This window comes from Glycine max, chromosome 18, assembly GCF_000004515.6.
Source record: "Glycine max cultivar Williams 82 chromosome 18, Glycine_max_v4.0, whole genome shotgun sequence".
Classification (NCBI taxonomy): domain Eukaryota; kingdom Viridiplantae; phylum Streptophyta; class Magnoliopsida; order Fabales; family Fabaceae; genus Glycine; species Glycine max.
Window position 1 is genome coordinate 48,959,120 of NC_038254.2, and position 16,650 is coordinate 48,975,769.

The following is a 16,650-nucleotide window of genomic DNA, read 5'->3' on the forward strand; positions in this document are numbered from 1 at the left end:
AGTGGAATTTTACTATATATCCCATCTAATTTTGAAGAAGATGTTTTAGAAATAAGAATTTTCTTTCTTGTTGTCTTGTTCGATACAGTAGGAATAAGATTTCTAAGATTTTTTCCCATATATACAACAATTTTTTTTTACCAAAATATACAATTCCTTCCATTATTTACACCAATATACATGTTTATTGTTCACAGAGTAAATTCGAGTTGGGGGACCCAAATTTATAATATGATTTTGAAAAAAAAATTGTGATTTTACGTTGAGAATTCGGGTCCCCAACTTGAAATCTCAAAGTGTTTTTTCATTTTTTTTAAAATTTTGAAATAAAATATTTTTTTAGAAATATATATAAATAAAGGAAATTAATAAAATTAGAGAAGATTATAATATAATTTTTTAGTTAAATTTATGTGTTGTCGACAATTTTATTTTGTTGTATACGTTATTAAAAAATGAAAAAATTAGTTAGTAGTATTAAAACAAATTGAAAAACACATGAATAAATAATTGATACATCTTTATTATATAATACACATAAAATTAAATCGTACAGTGACTGAGATGATAGACGAAAATAACGAAACATACTAAAAAATATTTGTAATGTAGATTACTTGCAATATGTTAGTCCAGTATTGGATTATGTGTCAATTGTCTACAAAGTCCCGTTAGCATGCATGTGTCATTATGATTAATGACAAGGAGCACAATTATATATTAATCCAGTCATGAGGAGAAACAAAGAAGGTCGACCAAAATCTACAAGAATATGCACTAATGTGGATAAGAAAGAAAGAGATCAACAAAAATGGTGTTAGGTGTCTCATTGTTCCAAAAGTTCAAATCAAGCAAATCATTTTTTTTATTATCAATGTATTTTATTTTATATCATTCATAAATTAATAAAAAAGCATTCAATTATACAATTTTTAACTAATATAGATCTTTAAAACTAATTTACACAGTAATATTTTAAACTAATTTTGTTTGACTTCATTATCTTATCTAATTTTATTAATTTAATTTATTTATATATTTTTAAAAAATATTTTTGTCAAAATTAAAAAGAAAACAAAAAAACACGTTGAGAGTTCAGGTTGAGACGACCCGAATCCTCAACATAAAAATGCAAAATTTTGTCAAGATTACACGATAAATTTAGGTTCCCTCAATCTGAATTTACACTTTAAATAATATATATATATATATATATATATATATATATATATATTGGTGTTGTAAATAATGAAGGAATTGTATGTTAGTGATAATTTTTTTTTGTTGTATATATGGGGGAAAAAAAAATCAGATTTTTGATGGTGATATCCGTACGTAGATGACATACCAAATCAGAAATTCTGAAATGTGATTGGCCAACATGCGTGGTAACACATTATAGTGCCACGTCTACTTAACGTCCTTAACATGGAAGCATCTGGACTCTCTCCCGCGAACTCTGTTTCACACAAATATAAAACCGTCATTCCGTCACCCTCACGGTTATCTCCGATAAACTAACAACGTCCCTATTTCCGGTTTCAAATTCCCTCCGGCGACACATTCGGATTCCAATATGAGGACCCGTTTATCCTCGACTCGGGTCATCTTCGTGGCCTCGCTCTGTTTCCTCGCAAGCTTCGAATTATTGCAAGCCAAAACCATCGACCCCTACAAGGTTTGAAAACTTTCATCTTTTTTTCTTTCTTTCTAGTTTAGTGGAATTTGGTGTGGGGTTTGGGAATTTGTGGTGGAAAACGTGGTAAGGTGTTAAATTTGTGTGATTTGAAATAGATTGATTGGTGGGTTTAGGTTAGTTGCATTGCATTAGCATTACATTCTTGGGAATTTGCTACCCAGCTTAATTTTTGGTTGCTATACTGAATGCTCATTTTGGGTTCAATGTGAAATTAGGGTTTTGGCCAAACTGATTTTTGCTTTTGTTTATCACATCACCAAAGTTTGGTTTTTTCCTTTCTTGGCTTGATAGTATCTAGCAATGTGTTGTGTGTTTAAGTTGAAGAATATTCATTTGTGAGTTTTTGTCTTTAATTGTATCGTAAGTTCGAAGCCTGAATGAGAAAAGGGTGTCATTTATCTGTTTCAAGCTGTCACTGATCAATAATCAAGATGGAGAAAGAAAAGGGGATTTTTTTTTCTCTATGTATTTATTTGCATGAACTGATTGTTCGTGGTTCAATTTTATCAGGTTCTTGGGGTTGATAAAAATGCAAGTCAGCGGGAAATTCAGAAGGCTTTTCACAAGTATGTATACTTGGAATTCTTGTTTGTCACACTTCATCATGTAGATGCAATTTGATAACTAATTTTTCTTTATTGACTTTGCTCATATTTATTTTTTCAGGCTATCTCTTCAGTATCACCCTGACAAGAACAAAGCCAAGGGTGCACAAGAGAAGTTTTCTCAGATCAATAATGGTATATAAAGTTTCTCTCTCTCACTAACATACATATGGTGCATACACATGAACTTATATTTACTGGAATAAAGAGTTGATATAGTAATCAGTTATATAAGTAGTGACATGCTGTTTTTGTGCTTGCTTTCTACCTTTACCTTGTTTGAGGATATTAATGTGTGCCTTTCCTTTCTTTCTACAGCATATGAACTTTTATCCGATGAAGAGAAGAGAAAGAATTATGACTTGTATGGAGATGAGAAAGGAAACCCTGGATTTCATGGTGGCCATCCTGGAGGTCAGGATGGATATACTTATTTTACAGGGGGTGGTCCTGGACAAAGCCATTTTAACTTCAAACCAGGGGGGGACTGGCAGGGTATGGGTGGTCAGGGAGGATCTAAGTCATTCTCCTTTTCTTTTGGCAGCTCGGGCAATTCCAATCCTTTTGGATTTGGCTTGGATGATCTTTTTGGCAGTTTTTTCGGTGGTGGAGGTGGTGGGAGTCAGTTTGGTGGTTTTGGCAGTTCAGCCAAGTCTGGGTCCAAGAGTTCTGCCAAAAGTCTTAGAGCTGTAAATTCACAGATTTACAAGAAAGAAATACAAAATGCAGGAATGACTTGGCTTTTGTTATCTTATATACCCTCATCGAAGGGGATCCAATACTTTGAATCCACTACAGAGGAGGTTGCCAGTTCATTGCAGGGAGCTTTGAAGGTTCTTACTTAATTTCTTAATTGGCTTAAATTTATTAATGTGAATAAATTTGGTTTTAGTTCTTTATTTTTGTTGTTGATGTTCTTAATAAATTTTTAATATTTTGAAAATGGTCCTTAGCACCACTTAGTGCTGACATGACATGTTTAGATGCATGTTGTGCCAATAGCCATTTTGAGATGACATATTGACATATTTAAATGTAGTTAATGTCATCAATAACTGGTGCTAGAGTATTTAAAAAAAAAAATTGATGGGGACGGCAACAGACAAACGAAAACCTTTTGGAGAACTAAAATCAAATTTAGCAATATTTACATGAATTAAATTCATATTTTATCCTATTCTAATTCATTCATTTTCATTGATTGTTTTGGAGTAGGCATGGCTTATATCTCTCTTTTGTGTGACAGGTTGGAAGCATAAACTGTGAAAAGGAAGTCTCATTCTGTAAGGAGCTTGGCATATATCCACGGAGAGCTCCTAGGCTTTTTGTTTTTTCTTATAAGGAGAATGAAAAAGGTTCTTTGGTGGAGTACAGTGGAGACTTGGATGCTAAGAATTTGAAGGCTTTCTGTCAAGAACACTTGCCAAGGTTTTCAAAACGAACCGACTTGAATCATCTTGATCAATTCAGCACTACTGGAAAGTTGCCTAGGGTGCTGCTTCTTTCCACCAAGAAGGACACTCCTGTAATTTGGCGTGTCCTTAGTGGCTTGTATCACAAACGCATTACTTTCAGTGATGCAGAGGTATGTAAAAGCTGGATGTGAAAAACATTTTTCTCTGTTAATTTCTTTCTTTGGACCTATAAGGAAAGTCTTATGCTTTGTTTTAAAGGGTAAGATTTAATGTATATCTTGAATGATTTGTAGCTTCATGATGTTGCTGATCCTAGAGTGAAAACACTAGAAGTTGATGCACTTCCAGCTATAGTAGGTTGGCTACCAAATGGAGAAAAGCGTATCCTGAAAACTGGGATATCTGTGAAAGATTTAAAATCTGCAGTTCTTGATCTTAGTAACATACTTGATAGTTTTGAAAAAGTAAGTAAAAAGGAATCATCAGGTCAGGCCAAGAAGGCACAAACTGACTCAGACGAGGGACGCATACCATTACTTTCTAAATCAAACTTTGAGGCTCTATGTGGTGAGAAAACTCCAGTCTGCATAATTGGTGCCTTCAGATCTTCTAAAGCTAGAGAAAAGCTAGAATCAATCCTCTCTTTGGTAAGTGTACATTTCATTCACTTACTAGTTTAATGGGGTCATGTAAATTTTTTCTCAAAGGATGCACTGTGCAAATTTTTCAGGTCTCTCAAAAATCTTTGTCAAGACGACCAAGTCAGGGATCCAGCAGCTCTAGGGACTCCATTTTCTATGTTCTCTTAGATGCTGCGAAGCAAAAATCATTTCTAAAGGCATTTGACAAAACAGATTATAAATCATCAAATAATTTGTTGATTGCCTACAAACCTCGGAGAGGGAAGTATAGTGTATTTATGGGCGAAATGACAATAGAGGAGGCAGAGAAGTTCATTAGCTCCGTTCTCAGTGGAGATGTACCCTTCAGAGAAACAAGTAGGAAGCCTGTACTAGAGTATTAGATCATAAAATTGGGTTTTGCACTGTTTTGGATGCATGCTCATGTACATAGTCAAAGAGATCATAAAATTGGGTTTTGCACTGTTTTGGATGCATGCTCATGTACATAGTCAAAGAGATATATAAAATATTTTGTTTTGTATACTATCAAGAGTGCAAAGGATCTAATTAAGATAACAGCACATAGGATATTATTGATCCATGCTTATTCCTCAAGGATGCTTTATCAAGCTTTTACTGTCATTGTGAATTCTGCATTGGTGGTATATTTGGTTTAGGAAGGAAAGTGAAAGAAAAAAAAAGAAGACAATAAGATGATTATGTAGCTTTTTTGGTAAGAAAGAAACTGAAAAGAGAAAAAAGAATATGTATCTAAAATGATATAATGGCTTAAATAAAAAAGAGATAAATATTGGTGTTTTTGTCTTCATACATAAAAAAAATGTCATTTGCTGTTTGACTATATATGGGTCGTGTATTCTTATCATAATGTGTCTCCACCTTCTCCTCCTCCTCCCAAGTGAATGACTTTTCAAATAAAATAAAAGGGATATTGTCGTCCTAACCTTCATGTGGTAGTTTTATTCATATTTGCTACTATGTGGGAATTGCTGCGATTATTGTTTAATTAGATTGATTGCTAGTTTTTTCCGATTTTTTTTCTTAATTCATTTTATCAGTCGAATGAGAGAATGTAGACTGGGATGAGTAATAGACAGTGGTATTGGAAAGGGCAGAAAGCCTGTTGAACTTATGTTAGTGGCACCGTGACAGAGCGCAGTCTGCACTTTACAAAAAAGAGCTGCCCCTGTGCCACATATAAAAGAGGAGTTTGAGTTATTTGCAATTAAAAAATGTAAAATAATATTACATAACTTTTTTAATATTTTTTTTTATCCACAAATGTTAGTGGTTAGAACTTTTTTTCCTCTCATTGTCTCTTCTTTACTAGAACAATCTTATATTTTCATTTTTCTTTTAATTTATGTTGAATTTTTTTGACTGAAATATATTTATCGTTCTTAGGTAAAATTTGTTTTTAGTCTTTACAACAAAAATTGTCTATTTTTTATTTTGTAAAATTAAAATGTGATTTTTGATCCTAAAGTTAGGTTTGGACAACCTATCCAAAAGGTAACATTTTTTTAATTTAAAATTTAAAATATTATATGTGGAGGTTAAAATGGTTATAAATTACAGAAAAAATCAAATCACATTTTCTGGAGCTTAAAAAGTAGGAAAAAAATTTGCAAGCGTTCCCTTTCTCCCAAACTCAGGTTGGAATTCGGAAGTTTAAAATCCATTACCATAACAACCGCCATCAAAACCACCAAACACTCAGTGCCTCCCACATAACAGCCACCATCAAAACACCAAACCCGTATTCCGCCGTGCCTTTTGTCACCTTCGCCAGCGAATGCATGAACTTCCTAGTTTATTCTTTGCTGTATATAGATTCATTGAAATGAGGTTAGATTGTTAAATAACCCTCGGTTGATGTTTTGGAAGGTCTTGAGGATACCTAAAAGGGGTCTGGGATGCCTTCCTTTCTAGGTGTAGGAATTGAAAAACTAAAAATCATTAATTCTGTCCAATGCCATAATAATTCTTTGGGCAAATTGACCTAATGGGGTTAGTTTTACAAACTAATTCCCAAAGTAGGTCTGTTTTCAAACAAATGACTAAGGGTGTCTATTTTTACGTAGCCCCAGCCATGCATGCACGTATATCGCCATGCATATACGCTTGGGACTGGATATGTGACTGTTCCGCCAGTGTCACTGGCGAAATAGCTGACATAGTGATTTTCGCCACTTTGACTAGCGATTTAGGTGCAGAGGACGCGTAGGTGTTCAGAGCAGGAGAGCAGCGTTCAGAGTAGACTATGCTGGTTTCACAACCAGTGCTGGTGAAACTGGGGGCCATGTGGCATGCATATTTCGCCACTACCATTGGCGAAATAGGTGTGGAGTGCCTTTCAATAGCAGCTTCACATGTTGATGCTTTGTTCTTCTGCCTTTAAAATTTCTGAGCCTTCAAGTGTTTCTAAAGTTTCTCAATCAATAATTTCTCTCGCATCATTTTTATCTGAAGTAATTATTTTGAGTCTGGAATAAAGTTTTAATATGAAATTTCTAGTATTTTTTTGTAATTAGATTTGTTTATTTTGAAGTTATTATTGTTAAAATTAATTATTTATAATAGCAACTTCGTTGATGCTTTGTTCCGCCTTTAAAATTTCTACTTTCATAGCGTTCAAATTTTTGAAGTTTCTGACATCATATTTATTTGAAGTAATTAATTTTTTGTTAGAATAAAGTTTTAATATGAAGTTTCAGTGTAGTATTTTTTTAATTAGATTTTTTTTATTTTGAAGTTATTATTATTAAGATTAATTATTTATAATAGCAACTTCGTTGATGCTTTGTTCTGCCTTTAAAATTTCTACCTTGAAAGCGTTCAAGTTTTTTAAGTTTCTGGCATCATATTTATTTGAAGTAATTAATTTTTTGTTAGAATAAAGTTTTAATATGAAGTTTCAGTAAAAAGGCTTTTTGTTATTAGATTTTTTTATTTTGAATTTATTATTATTATGATTAATTATTTATAATATTGTTTTTGTGGGTATATGATGAATTCAGTTATAACAGTGTTGTATTTCAATGGAATGAAGAAAATGATGGTGTAATCTTTGAAGGCAGTAAAAAAGCGATTTAGATTAAACGTGAAATTAGTTTCAATGCTTTGAAAAAAAATTGGAATTAAACAATATTAGTTGCAGATTTTTAGTTTCAAGAAAATATGTTGCGTTGCAAACTTGTGATGACAAAGATGTTGAAACTATGATTGAAAGTTTTCAACAACTAGAACAAATGTCAGTTTTGGAATTGTACATAGAAAAGGATATTGCTGGTGGTTCTATGTTTCATTATGCAAATTCTGTTATATCATGTGGAAATAATTTATCTAATAATGAGTTGGAATCGCCAAGAAATGTAAGCAATTTACATGATGATGAAGATGATGATGATTATCTTGTGTCTAACTCATACATTGAAGAGTCTTTAGATGAAGATGATAGTGTGGACGGTATATCTGATACAGATGATGAAGTCACCGACATGATTCAATCAGTAAGAATTGTTCACCCAACAGAATGTATATTTTATTAAATAAAAAAATAGGTGAATACATTTATCATTTTATGACAATTGTATTTAATGGAAAATAAGTACGATTGTGATATTGATCTGAATTTTATTTTTTTAACTATTAGGTGTAGAAGGAATTCAAAATCCATTTTGGAATGATGCTTTGCATTATAACAATATCATTGGAGTCATCCTGATGAGGAGGACATTTGCGGTTTGGAGATGCTATCGAGTTTTAATGTTGGGCAAGAATTATATGTTGGCATGGATTTTGATAGTAAAGATGCGGTAAAAAATGCACTGAAACAATATGTTATGAAGGTGCATCAAAGTTTTAAGGTTGTTGAAACCAAATCGCACAAATACATCGTTTGTTGCCCGAATAAAAGCACAAAGTGTTCTTGCCCTTTTTATATGAGGGCAATTTTATCTAAAAAAACTTATTCATGGGAAGTGACACAATGGGGTGAACTACACAAATGTCTAAATATAAGTATGACATAAGATCATGAGAAGCTTGATTTAGATTTAATTGTCAGTTGTGTGGTAGGTACATTTTTTATGTTCATATTATCATACTTTTGCGTTATTTGTTATTTAATTTTTATTTTATTTTATTAACAGGCATGATTAGAGAAGATCCATCAATAAAAGTTTCTTTGATTCAAGAAAGGATAAACAGTGAATTTTCCGATAAGGTTTCGTACAAAAAAGCATGTATGGCAAAACAAAAAGCGATTGCAATTGAATATGGTGATTGGGAAGAGTCATATACGAAACTTTCCTCGTGGCTAAAACACATGCAAAATCATTCTCCTGGATCCTATTTTCAAATACTATATGACGATTTTATTGTTGAAAATAAGGTGAGTCGCGAACACCGTCAGTTTCATAGAGTGTTTTGGACTTTTGGTCAATGTAAAGAGGCTTTTAAGTATTGTAAGTCAATCATACAAGTTGTCAGCACACATTTATACGAGAAATACCGTGGGACCCTGTTAATGACCACATCACAAGATGGAAATGGTGGTGTTCTTCCTCTAGCATTCGCCATGGTCGAAGGTGAAACGTTAACAGCGTGGTCATGGTTTTTGGCACACTTGCGTGATCACTTGACAAATAAAAATGGTATTTGTCTCATATCTTATTGTCACGTGAGTATAAAGTCTGCTGGTTCTAACGAAGCACTTGGTTGACAACCTTTCCACGGTTATCATGTTTACTGCGTCCGACACATAACAAGCAATTTCAATCGCAAATTCAACAATGCCAAACAAAAAGAAATGTTGAAGAAATTGGATAAGATTTAATTTATCATGGCCACGTTAATTTAAGTTTCATATACACTTAAAATTGTTGTTGCTAACTAATTTCACGCATGTTACACTCCTTGCAAGCATATATTTGATCAAAATTTAGAAAAATTTCGTCAACTGAGTCCAGCCATAGCAACATGGATTGATCGCATTTCAAGGAAATGGACCATGACTTATGATAAAGAAGGACGTAGATATGGCCACATGACAACCAACCTCTCAGAATGTGTAAATAAGGTATTGAAGGATTGTCGCAACATACCCATAACAGCGTTGTTGGAATCAACATATAGTAGGTGTCAAAAGTACTTTATTGATCGTGGTCGCCAAGCCCAAAGACAATTAAATGAAGGACAAGTTTATCGTTCTAAGGTTGTTAAAGAACTTCAAAAAAATCAAGAACAAGCTTGTTCACACATCGTACACGTCTATGATATCCACTCGACAAGGTTTGAAGTAGAGGAGACCTTCAATCCTATAACGTAACGTGGCAGACAAAATTGGGCAGTTAACTTGAATGATCATTATTGTCAATGCGGAAAGTATTCTACACTTCACTATCCATGTTCACACATTATTGCAGCTTGTGGTTACGTGAGCATGAACTACTTCCAATATATAGATGTTGTTTACACAAATGAGCACATCTTAAAAGCTTACTCCGCACAATGGGGGCCTCTTGGGAATGAAGCGGCAATTCATCCTTCTGATGACTCATGGACACTTATCCCTGTATAATTCATGTGAAAGGTCAGTCAAAATTAACAAGGATAAGGAATAAGATAGATTGGCTCGAACCATCTGAGCATCGACAAAAATATAGTAGATGTGGAACAGAAGGGCACAACAGGCGTCGATGTCCAATGCAATCTAAACGTGGAAGTTGTTCATTTAATTGATTTATGTATGTTAGACAAGTGGCCTCAAATATCTGAGACAAGTGACTTGTATTGCTTGAAGTTCTCTTGAATGTATTTAGTTTATGTTCTTCAATGAAATCGTTAGTAACATTATTTATTTTGGTTTGTGTTCTTCAGTTTGTTTTTAACATTATCTATTATTATATTTTGGTGCGCAACATAAACTGCATCCATTAGTAAGCCTTGATAAAATAAACGATAGGTTAAGTCTCAAATTGAAATGAGCAACATACAACAACATATTTAAATAGAGACATGAAAATCATTTGTTATGATGTCCGTGTGATGACGTAAGGATGTGCCTCATGGTCGTTCCCATCTTCGTGCTTGTCTATCGGGATTTCTTCTGCCCCGATGTCCCCCGCTTCAACTTGGTCAGCCTCAGCAGAAAATTAGTGACGTAAATCAACATCTAATAACCTATCCATATCAGGTATTCCTCCTGGTACATTCCATTGAGTACCTAATGGGACATTAGGTGTTGGAATTAGAGCATCATGTTGTTGTCAAGGGGTCATAGTAGGCCATGAAAAATTGGGATATGTTTCCGCAACATCACCTACTGAATGTTCGCTTGCAGAAGTATCCCTTTGATGACCTTGGAATGAATACTGATACATCTGTGTCGATCTGTGTCGGATACTGAGAAAATGTTGGTGGTGTGTAATACATTCCTTGGCCACGCTCCACCATCTGTGGGTACAAATATGGTTCCGCTTCAACAGCCTCCCTTCGTCTACCTATGCCTTGAGTTTCAACACTTGAGAGTGGAGAATATGAAACTCTTGTGCGGTAAATTGATGCTCTGTTGCCGGACCATGTGACATAGGCTTAGTGATTCTCTCTTGCTCTTCGGATAAAATGGTTATTTTCTTCACATAAGGCACGAGATCATCAACTGTCCATGTATTTCCCTTGTGGAGACACCATGTACTGTAATGTATCTACAACTTCAGCATGTAATTATTAGGGTCAACAAATTAATGGCGATGGTTTCAAAGATAATTGGAAGTTAAATATTCAAAAAAAAAAAAAATACCAGTGTAACTGTATTTGCATTTTTAGGGTCAACAAACATCTTCCTTTTTCGCCTATACCAGACCATATAATCGGAGTTAAAGTTCAATAGGTCCTCCGAGGATAACCATTGACCCTGAAATCAGCTCGATTGTTTCATTGACTGATCATTGGTTGCGAACAGTTGCCCCCAATTTTTTTTGTAAAGAAACAAAGCATCCAAATTGTATAATGAGGTCTCTTAGTATTTTTTGTGAGACTCATTATCATAGGAAAAATTCTTTTGAGATGATGATGAATATATAAATCTTGATTTTCAATTTAGATCTTTTATGAATATCGCTCATATTTAATTTTATGTTATTTTATTTAATTATATATATATATATATATATATATATATAGTCGTGTTCGTGTCCTATATTTTGGACATTACAGGTGTTCACATGTCCGTGTCGTGTCTAGTGTTTGTGTCACTATCGGTGTTTCATAGGATACAACAAAGGCTTTGGAGGCATTTCTAGGATATCAAGTTCCTCTTCTAGCATCTCTACTACTTTTTTCATTGAAGGATGGTAATAGGGTTTTAATTGAATGCAGTAAAGTGCAACTATGATCATCTTCTTTACTATATTGTTTTCCTCCTCTTTGCTATCATCCAATTCTATGTCTTCTCCTTCATTAAATTGATCATAAATCCATGTGGGAAAGAAAACTTGGCTTGAGTTTTCTGCTTGAGAATTCACATTCTTCTGTCTATACGCCATTTCCATCAACAACATTCCAAAGCTGTAAACTTCAGCCTTGAAGGAGACTACTCCAATATTCCTATAGAACAATTCTGGCGCCATGTAGCCAATTGTGCCTCTTGCAGCAGTCAAAGGATGATGCTATCATCTACAGGATACAGCTTTGCAAGTACAAAATCTGAAATTTTTGGGACGAAGTTTTCGTCAAGAAGAATGTTGTAGGGCTTGATATCAAAATGTAGAATTTGCATGTCACACCCCTCATGCAAATAGGCAATCCCATGGGCTACTCCAAGAGATATTTGATATATTTGATCATAACTTAAGGGGATATTTTCTTCTTTAGGGAATATATACTTGTCAAGAGAGCCAAAGGGCATGAATTCATAAACAAGTGCGCGCTTTAGTCCCTCAACACAATATCCAATAAGCCTAACTACATTCACATGGTGTATCCTTCCAATGGTTGCGAATTCACTAATAGAATCTTCGCCATTGGTATTGGATTTTTCCAACATCTTTATAGCAGCTTAAGGCCTGCTGCGTAGCTTCCCTTTATTCACAGATCTGAATCCCCCTTGACCCACTCTGGTCATATTCACGATTTCTGAATAAGAGTACCTTATATTTTCGTATGTTGGTAGATGTATTCTACTAAATATGGTGATGAAAAATACCAATAACAAATGATATTTGAGACACAATTCTGAAGAATATGTATGATGGGAGAACATGCCGTGCAGTGAGTAATCCTAGGTAATATGGTGCTGTTCCAGCAAAATCATCATCAGATGACAGCAACTCATGGCCATAACGCAATTCATATAGTCCTGTCACGTGTCGCCAAGGTGAGATGTAGAAACATATTTGCAATGCCAATTTTTTGGTTGCAATCAAGAGCGCATTTGCAGCTCTATGTGTTCACTATTTTATTTATTTCTCTTAAAATTTAAGCTGACATCAATATTTTTTATCTGATGTGCTACAAAACCCAACATATTGTATGAGCAAGCGCAGTGGTACAGCTAGCTTAAAAAGGTACGGGATCTTACCTTCCACAAGTCCACGGAAATAATCTGCAAGAAAATATTTAAGTTAATATGAATCAATCTGAAATGCATCATACACTAGTTATAAAATTGACTCGTGGTTGAAGAGAGAAGAGTGGCTAAGAATCTCTCCAACTAACATTGTGACAAAGCTAATAATTAACATTTGATGATCATAAAAAATATACATACAACACAATTATTAGATTCCTTTTAATCTTTGAGTAAGTATCCAAAAATGATAAATTTAATGTAGAACACATTGGTAATCTTAAAATTTCCTCTCAAAAGTAATCTTAAAATAAAATCACAATTACAAGTTATTTAGTTCAATTTTAGCTGGACACAATTAATTCTTTAGGAGGAATATCATGATCTGCATTTATGAACTTTAAGAAATAAAGTAAGATTCATGTATTCATGACATCTTTAAATTCTTAAAGATCAATATATATTCATTCATACAAAAACTTGTAAAAAAACAAAATAAAAGATTAATATATTCATTTCTAAGATTTTTCAACCCTATGAATATTGACGTTGTAATAATGTAAGATTTTACTGTTTTCACATATAAGAGAACGATTAGTCTTTGATTCAATGGATTGGGAGATCCTAATAATATCTAGAAAAGGACTAATTCTTTTATACACAAGTCAATAAAATTTAATTAGATATATGGATGAATCTGTAGGAATTCAATCAATCAACCTAATTTAATTTTAACAATCAATCATCAATCCTAACTACATGAATGTAGAGAAAAATTCGTGCATAAAGATAAACGAAACCCCATTGTGTTCCCATACTCAAAACCATGATGAAAAACTAATTGCGGAAGCTTACCTAGATTAGCCATGATGAAATGATGAAAGGTTGATGAGGTTCAATATTAGTTTTATGATCTTTCAAATGTAGAGAGCTTTGTGTTTTTCTCTGAATTTTTTATTCTGGGATAAAAAAAAATTCAAACTGTACATTCTATTACTTCTCTCTACAAATAGGGATTGTAACCTCTTGTATTGGTAAATGTCATTGGTTATCCCAAATTTAATAATTATAATTTGGTCCCTCATCAAATTATAATATCACCAATTATATCTACACAATTAGTCACATATATGTTCTTAGTCATAATTTTGTATTGATTAAATCACTCTAATATATATATATATATATATATATGTATAATCTAAAATTGTTAGGGAACTCAAATGGAATAGATCTTGTAAGTGTGTGGGAGAGAGGATTCATACTAAGCGAATTGTTGTTTTACCCAAATACATAGACAATCAACGGGAAGTTTCCTCGCCTCTTAAACTGTTTCATAAAATCTGCATTATGACAATTGAAAAACCATTAATTATTGATCAAAATAATAAAACCATTAATTAAGCTATCGAAAGCTATTTATTAATTAAGCAATCTAAAGTAGTATAAATATAATTTACTCTTAAACTTATCCACAAATTAATATATTTTTATTCATTAAAAAAAACAAAGCACAACTTAAAGAATCTTTGAGTGGGAGAGATCTTAGTTGAGGGGAGGGAGAGTTCCACAAATTAATATTATTCCACCAATAACATTTAGGCTAATATTAACTAATATCTTAAGGCATTGTTTAAGATATAAAAGAAGAAAGAATATTCTTTAACATCTTAATTAGGAATATTGGTTAACAAAATCCTAAAGGGTGATTTGATTGCGCAAAATAAAAAATAATTAAAAAAATATTTGAATTAAAGTAAAATGGTGAAGATGTTAAACCCTCACTATTTTTTTTAAAATTCTTGAATAATAATTTTTTCTCTCCAACCAAATCACATCTAAGACACTCTTGAGAAAGAGAGAGAAATTTTAAATGTGATTAAAGTTTGAATTGAAGATTAATCTCATAATTGATTCAAAAGATAACACTTGTGAAATCCCTCGCGATCCTACCAGAAAGAAAAAAACCCTAAGATTTAAGCCAAAATACCAGACGTTATAATTAACAAAATGTTGTTACCAAACGTTCCTACATGTGCGTATTGCGAGACACGGGGACAGACATTGTCAGGTTCAACCTGCAGGGTTGGGAAAACGTATGTCCTGCACAAACCTTCCAGCCACGAAAGCTCAACACCATATTCCAATCTATTTCGTATATCCGAGCTGGAAGTGCTTAACTGATCTTTAAAAACGCCAGGCCAGGACATCATGTATATCATCTCGATCTTCACGAAACTCATCAACCAGCCTCAAATCCCTCAAATAATTGCCTCCGATACTAATATAAACCCTCCTTTTCTTCTTCTGATTTTTCCATGGCCAATGCGAATAATTCATGCACCCGCCAATCTCGACGAATTTATTGGGTTTTCAGTGCTCAAATATGTTACAAGCTTTGACAACTCGTAAGTTTTTTTATGCACGATTTGCAACCAATATGAACCGTTGGATTAATAGGACCGGGTCTGATCATGCCTATAGGAATCATAATTTTTGTTGTAGCTGCTGAAGTTAAAGGCAGACAAAGAATAACGAGGAAGAAATGAGAAACTATTCTCCTTAATATTTGAGTCTATGTTATGAATGGGAAGAAAAACACAGAACATTATGCAGCAACAGAACAATATGCAGAATCAAATGATGCAGCAAAATCAGAGCATGAGGTAGAACCAAACAAGGAAGAATGCCAAAGGCCAAAAAGGGAAATTAACAAGCCTTATTACCTTAAGGACTTTGTCAGCAAGTAGTGGAGTGAGCATGGTTGACTTGGCAGGAGGTAGTGCACACCCAAGGATTCCCCTGTCGGCTGAGCAGTACAATGCTGTTAGGATTTGCATTTCACTTTTTGTAATTTTTGCTTTTCCTCCAAGGCAACATGCCAAAACACCATTAGCGAATTGTTAGAAGAAAAACCTATATATAGTAAAAAATGTATTCTAATGGAAGCAATCAATATAAACAAAAAGTTTCTCTCCTTTAATCCCCCTTTTCTGGAGGTACCTACCTAGACCTCGAACGCTAGGATCTTATGAGCAGAATTTCTGCTCATAACAGTCTACCACTCGGATTATGTAGTTTATGTAGTCGATTGCCTTCACATAGTATTTGACTGAAATTAAGTAAGTACAACACTGTGAGGTTGTTCTGGCAGAATAAATTGTACCTGGAGTCACTGCAGTGTTCTGGATGTCTCCACAAGAAGAAGGACACATTGGAGGCTGTTTCAAGGAACATGAGAAGCACCAAAAATGAGTATAAGATGACTTTCTCTCCGTAGCTCTCCATCCTAAATTTAGAAGATGATATTCATACATTTCAGAATGGTACAATTTACTTCTAATTCTATCTTATTTTTCTCTCGAATAATTGAATTATTTATACATGATTGATGATGTAGTATGATAGAAAGACAAATATAGAGAGAGAAAAAATTATTAATTGGATATTTAAAATTTGTCAAATGCTAATAAGTCTCTTAAGATGATTGATTAAAGAAATTAAAGTAAAAAATATTTTATTAAGAAACAAAAAATTATGTTGTTTATGATCTTTTTTATACTCTTTTATGATATAATTTTTTCTTTTAACTCCTTAACCAATATCCTAAGAATTCTGGTTATAATGTCCTTAAAATTTTTAGTTATCAAAATACAACTACTTTTTTCTCTTTACCTCTTTTCATTTTTCTCATCATATTATATATTATAATAGT

At 33.3% G+C, this 16,650-nt stretch overlaps 1 protein-coding gene and 1 pseudogene across 1 annotated transcript; one reads left to right on the top strand and one right to left on the bottom strand.

Annotated features, from left to right (window-relative positions):
- The first annotated feature begins 1,444 nt into the window (after positions 1-1,444).
- LOC100796871 (dnaJ protein ERDJ3A) lies at positions 1,445-4,888 on the top strand. Its single transcript, XM_003551516.5, has 7 exons — positions 1,445-1,678; positions 2,210-2,265; positions 2,366-2,439; positions 2,623-3,137; positions 3,551-3,889; positions 4,013-4,366; positions 4,450-4,888. The coding sequence occupies exons 1-7, from the start codon at positions 1,577-1,579 to the stop codon at positions 4,741-4,743; spliced, it is 1,734 nt and encodes a 577-aa protein (XP_003551564.1). The 5' UTR covers positions 1,445-1,576; the 3' UTR covers positions 4,744-4,888.
- A 1,332-nt stretch (positions 4,889-6,220) lies between these two features.
- On the bottom strand, positions 6,221-15,157 carry LOC100797402 (rust resistance kinase Lr10-like; annotated as a pseudogene).
- Positions 15,158-16,650: the final 1,493 nt, after the last annotated feature.